The 4,825-nt window shown below is 38.6% G+C and overlaps 1 protein-coding gene across 1 annotated transcript in view; it reads left to right on the top strand.

Annotated features, from left to right (window-relative positions):
• The window catches only part of LOC107755590 (differentially expressed in FDCP 8 homolog), a 97,698-nt gene that overhangs the window by 2,999 nt on the left and 89,874 nt on the right, over positions 1-4,825 (top strand). Inside the window, exon 2 of the mRNA XM_016572481.1 lies at positions 3,646-3,765. Within this exon, the coding sequence (XP_016427967.1) occupies positions 3,660-3,765 (106 nt within the window). The 5' untranslated portion in view covers positions 3,646-3,659. The remainder of the gene's footprint in view (positions 1-3,645; positions 3,766-4,825) is intronic.

Below are 4,825 nucleotides of genomic sequence, written 5' to 3'. Positions count from 1 at the left end.
TGTCACGGTTCTGCTGGTGTGCCCTAGTTGGCCACCAGATGTCACTGTGTGTTTGTTTGAGCACATGGCTTGTTGTGTGTTTGTTGGTGCCATGTGCTCTCCTGTCTATTGTCTTACCCCACCCATCTTATCTCATTATTGTTTTAGTTACTCCATCTGTGTCTCCCTCGTTACCCTCCTCGTTTGTGTCCCTATTTATTCTCCTTGTGTCTGCAGTCCTGTGCTGTTTCATTGTTTAATGTTCATGAGTTTCTTGTGGAATGTGTTGTGTCTTGTTTCTGGCCTGCCTGCCTGTTTTTCCCCCTCAGGGTGGTTTTTTTTTGTTTGTTTTTTTGTTTTATCATTAATAAAGAGCCCAGACTTACTGCATTTGATTCCTCGCCTCATCTTTCCAGTTCCCTGACAGAACGAAAATGCCACATGAGGACTCAGCAGAGAATGGGCTCACTCCAGCTACCAGCCTCCACTACCAGCCACTACCAGCAGCCCCCTCTACCAACGCGTGCTCCAAGTAGCAGCATTAAGTTCCCTCCGTCAACGGGGGACTGACCTTAGGGAATTCACCATGGAGTTCAGGAGTGCTGCTGAGGGATTGGACTACAACGATGCGGCTCTCGAGGACCTTGATGAGCCCATCAGCACCTGGAGGAGGTTCGGCACAGAGCCTGCCTGCCTGTTTTTCCCCCTTGGGGTGTTTTTTTTTTGTTTTGTTTTGTTTTTATCATTAATAAAGAGCCCAGATTTCCTGCATTTGAGTCCTCGCCTCATCTCTCTCCAATTCCCTGACAGAAATTCTCTCTATCGCCTTTTGTACAGTTTTGTTGTTGTTGTTTGAAACTTTGATTTAAAGTGTCAGTTTTTCCATTATTATTTCAGTCAAACCTATAAAACCCTTTGTTACCCCAAACTACATAAAAAATCTTGATCAGTCACATAAAAGTAATCAGAATGCAGCTACTTATTCCCTCGTTACTCTTTGACGCGTGAACTTCCCCTTTTAATAAAGCGATGCTCTGCCCTCTGTTTATGATCAAAGACTATAGAATACCCAAGACATGTCACTCATATAGTTTTGAATGGGGGAAAATGCAACACTCAATATGGCCGCTCTATTGAACGAAGCCCCGCCAATAAAACAGTCAGCATTCAGAGACGTGCACTTAGGACTGCGCATGTGCACTGCCTGGTCTAGCCTGAAAAATATGCTTTTTTTAACGCTATTTGAGCAAAAGAAACAACACTTATGAGACAGTTGTTGTCAGATTTGAAATATGAAATTTAATCATAAGCTTGGCAAACAGTTTTGGAGAGTTTGATGTTTCCCCATTCAAAGAGATGGGAGCTGCACTTGCATGCCCGAAAGTCATTTCAAAGATGGCCGCCGAGTGACATCCCTCTTAAAGGGACTTTGGTATGATGCTGCTCCTATTAAGTGCTGTTAGAAGTTAATGAATTGATTCAGCATTTCGACACTTCCTTAAGGATGCGTTAAATTCAACAAAGCGGTTTAATAAAGGAGGTACTGTATTGATCTTGTGAATTAGAGAATTTTACTATACCAATTTTTTTTTAAATTGACAGTTAAAGTTTTATATGGGAATATTACACAACACACTGATCCTTTAACAATGCATTGGCGCAAAAACACATACCTTTTGGACCAATTTTGCAGCATGAGTTCTCGACTGCCACAAATACTGCCTTTACAAAAGTACTAATTTTGTGCACTTTTTACTGTACCAATATTTTAAATTGGCCTTTGAACTTAGCTTTATTGCATGGCAAAAAAAGAAAGAAAAAAAAAGTGTTACTTTGCCTAAGCACTGACAGAACCCATTGATCTAACGGTGTTATTGAGCGCTCCAAATGCAAACTTTGCATGCAACAATGGCATACAGGCATCGTCAGATTGACAGTACTCTAGCCAAATGATGTTGGGAGATCCAATGGGGGCAGCAATCATATTTCAGGTTGGCCGTGCCACTCTTTATCACAACCCTGCTAAAATGTAGTGCATTAGCATGTTGATCTGCCAGTCTTGGGTCTTTTAATGCAGAGAACTTTGTTTTCTTATCTTAGCTTATCATTTAATGAATTGCCAGCCTATCAGCTAATCTTAAAAATGTTCGCCATTAAACATTCATTTTGAGTTGATCTACTTTTAAAAAATCCTCCATGGACTACAAATATCAAATCTTGCTGAATAGTTAAATCCAGACACAGCCGAAGTCAAACACATCCATGTGCTGTGAGTTTGAAAGTCTGCATGAACCGTAAGTTGCAACCAACTTTATCAGAGCCTGGACAATCCCCCAAGGTTGGTTAGCAGAAAAATTTCATAATGCTGCAGCATGCTGGGGAAGACACCAGGCTTCACTATGCTAAATAAACTGCTTTTGCGAGAACAGCTTATCACTTAGGGCGTACTCACACTAGGCACGGTTGCCTAGTATATACTCAAATTAATTGAAAAGTGTACTGTCTGAGTAATAGAAGATGTTTGTTGTTGTAATGATGACAGTAGCGCAAACAAAAGTAGTAGCTGCCTGTTCCGTGCTCCGGCACAGTTAGCGATCACACATGTGTGACACCCGAGCCTAATCAAATTGTGCCCAAGCCCACCTCTTCAAGCAGGCCAGGGCATGGTTCAGCCAACCGCGCTTGGGCATTGTACAGAGCGATCACACTAGTCAATGAACCAGACTTCGGGGGTCAGACGTGCTCGGGCATGGTTGTTGCCTAGTGTGAGTACACCCTCAATGAATATCTAGAAAAGTTCCTTGTGTGAGCTAGCACACTTGGCAATACAACTCTTACTGATTCTGATTAAATTTCCCCTCTAAAACATGTTTTCCATTATTTTTTTTGTTTAATAAAGACAATTCCATCCATCCATCCATTTATTTATTTATTTAAAATAGTTAGCAATCACCTCTCCCATACTCTCAGGGAATATTCACATATAATTTTTGTACTTAAAGCATGATAAAAGTTTTGGTCCCACTTTATATTAGGTGGCCTTAACTACTATGTACTTACATTTAAATTAATAATTTGATACAATGCACTTATTGTGTACATACATGTTTTTACATTGTACTTATATTTTTAAAAATACCTATTAGTAGTTACATCAGTAATTAATTTCTGTAATTACATTTATAATTACACTGTTGGCCCATCCCTTACAACTTAACCCACCCTTAAACCTACCCATACCACCAAACCTGTCCCTAACCATACCCATATCCCACCTCAATAGAAGCAAAAGTGTTTTGCAATACAATATGAACACAATAAGTACATTGTACTTATTTTTTGATGTAAGTACATAGTAGTTAAGGCCACCTAATATAAAGTGTGACCAAAGTTTTTTCTTTTCTTTTTAAAGCCTACATTCAATTCAATTCAAGTTTATTTGTACAGCGCTTTTCACGATACAAATCATTGCAAAGCAACTTTACAGCAAATTAAGTATACATATAGGTATTGCACTCCCAGAAGAGCTGAAAGTTTGTTCTGTTCTAGAATCTAAAAACGGATTAAAAGGTGACATGAAATGATGACGGAATTTTCATTTTTTTGTTTGAACTATCCCTTTGGGTGTATTATATTACATATTGATCATGTGTCTGTCTTCTACAGATGTGACCAGTGTCATGGAATATAATGAAAGACTTGCTCGTTTTCGTCAGGGTCATGTCAACCCATTTGACAGGAGACAGATCGACAGCACCACTGAGCGGAAGGATCCTCCAAAACATGGTGTGTCAACTTTTATTAAATATATAAATATGTACTAATCCTCTCCTGAAGGTACAGGACAGGCCAATACATATGTTTTTTTTTTTTTACAGGGAAAAATATTTCTTATGAATGAGATAATTTGTAAATCACATGATGTAAAGTTGTAAATTGAAATATATGCATGGCTAAAGTAGTTCCAATTCAAATACCTTATCTAAATTGCTGCACATTAGCTTCATTTAGTTGGAAAAAAAATGTTCTGAAAGTGATTTCAGTGATATCCTTTCTTTGTCTTTATTGTTATAGTTGTCGCATGGATTCTAATTCTCACAGAATTAGAAAGATTGTATAGTTGTAGTTATTATCCTTGGTATGAACGGCCCCTGAGACAGAAAGACCAGAATATCACAAGAGACTCAGTACGCTCTTAAAAATAAAGGTTCTTTATTGGCATTGATGGTCCCATGAAGAACCTTTAACATTCATGTAAGCTTTCCGCTAAACAAAAGGTTCTTAAAATGTTCTTCACACTAAGAAAATATGTTTTTTTTAAGAACTGTTCACTTAAATGTTCTTTTTGGAACCTAAAATTGTTCTTCTGTGGCATCACTGCAAAAATACCTTTTTGGAACCTTTACTTTTACGAGTGAAGTGTCAGTATGCAACCACCTAGCAAGCACTAAGACCACCCACTATATAGTAAACTAGATACTACATAGCAAAGTTGTGGCAAACAACCACCCATAATACCCTAACATGTTGCATAATACAGCATGTTTTGCATGGTTAAGCACCACTCATATTTTATTCAGAAAATGTAAAAGAATGACAAGATGCATGTGTATGCCTTTGAGACAATCAGGTGTACAGGGATGTGAGACTGTTAGAGAGAACAATGAACTGGAACTAGATGAGACTGTTGTATCACTTCCTGGACTGAACAGCAAATATGCACATTTACAAAAAGACACAAAGACTCAGTCTCCCTCATCAGTTGGCACATTTGACATTCTCTATAGCAGGTGTATTTGACAACATGCTGTGCTGTGACGTCTGTGCAGGTCAGTCCAAACAGAAT

This window comes from Sinocyclocheilus rhinocerous, unplaced genomic scaffold (genome assembly GCF_001515625.1).
Source record: "Sinocyclocheilus rhinocerous isolate Xijiao unplaced genomic scaffold, SAMN03320098_v1.1 scaffold1133, whole genome shotgun sequence".
In the NCBI taxonomy this organism is placed as follows: Eukaryota; Metazoa; Chordata; class Actinopteri; order Cypriniformes; family Cyprinidae; genus Sinocyclocheilus; species Sinocyclocheilus rhinocerous.
The sequence above is the reverse complement of the archived record's forward strand: the minus strand, read 5'-3'. Positions and strand labels throughout refer to the sequence as shown.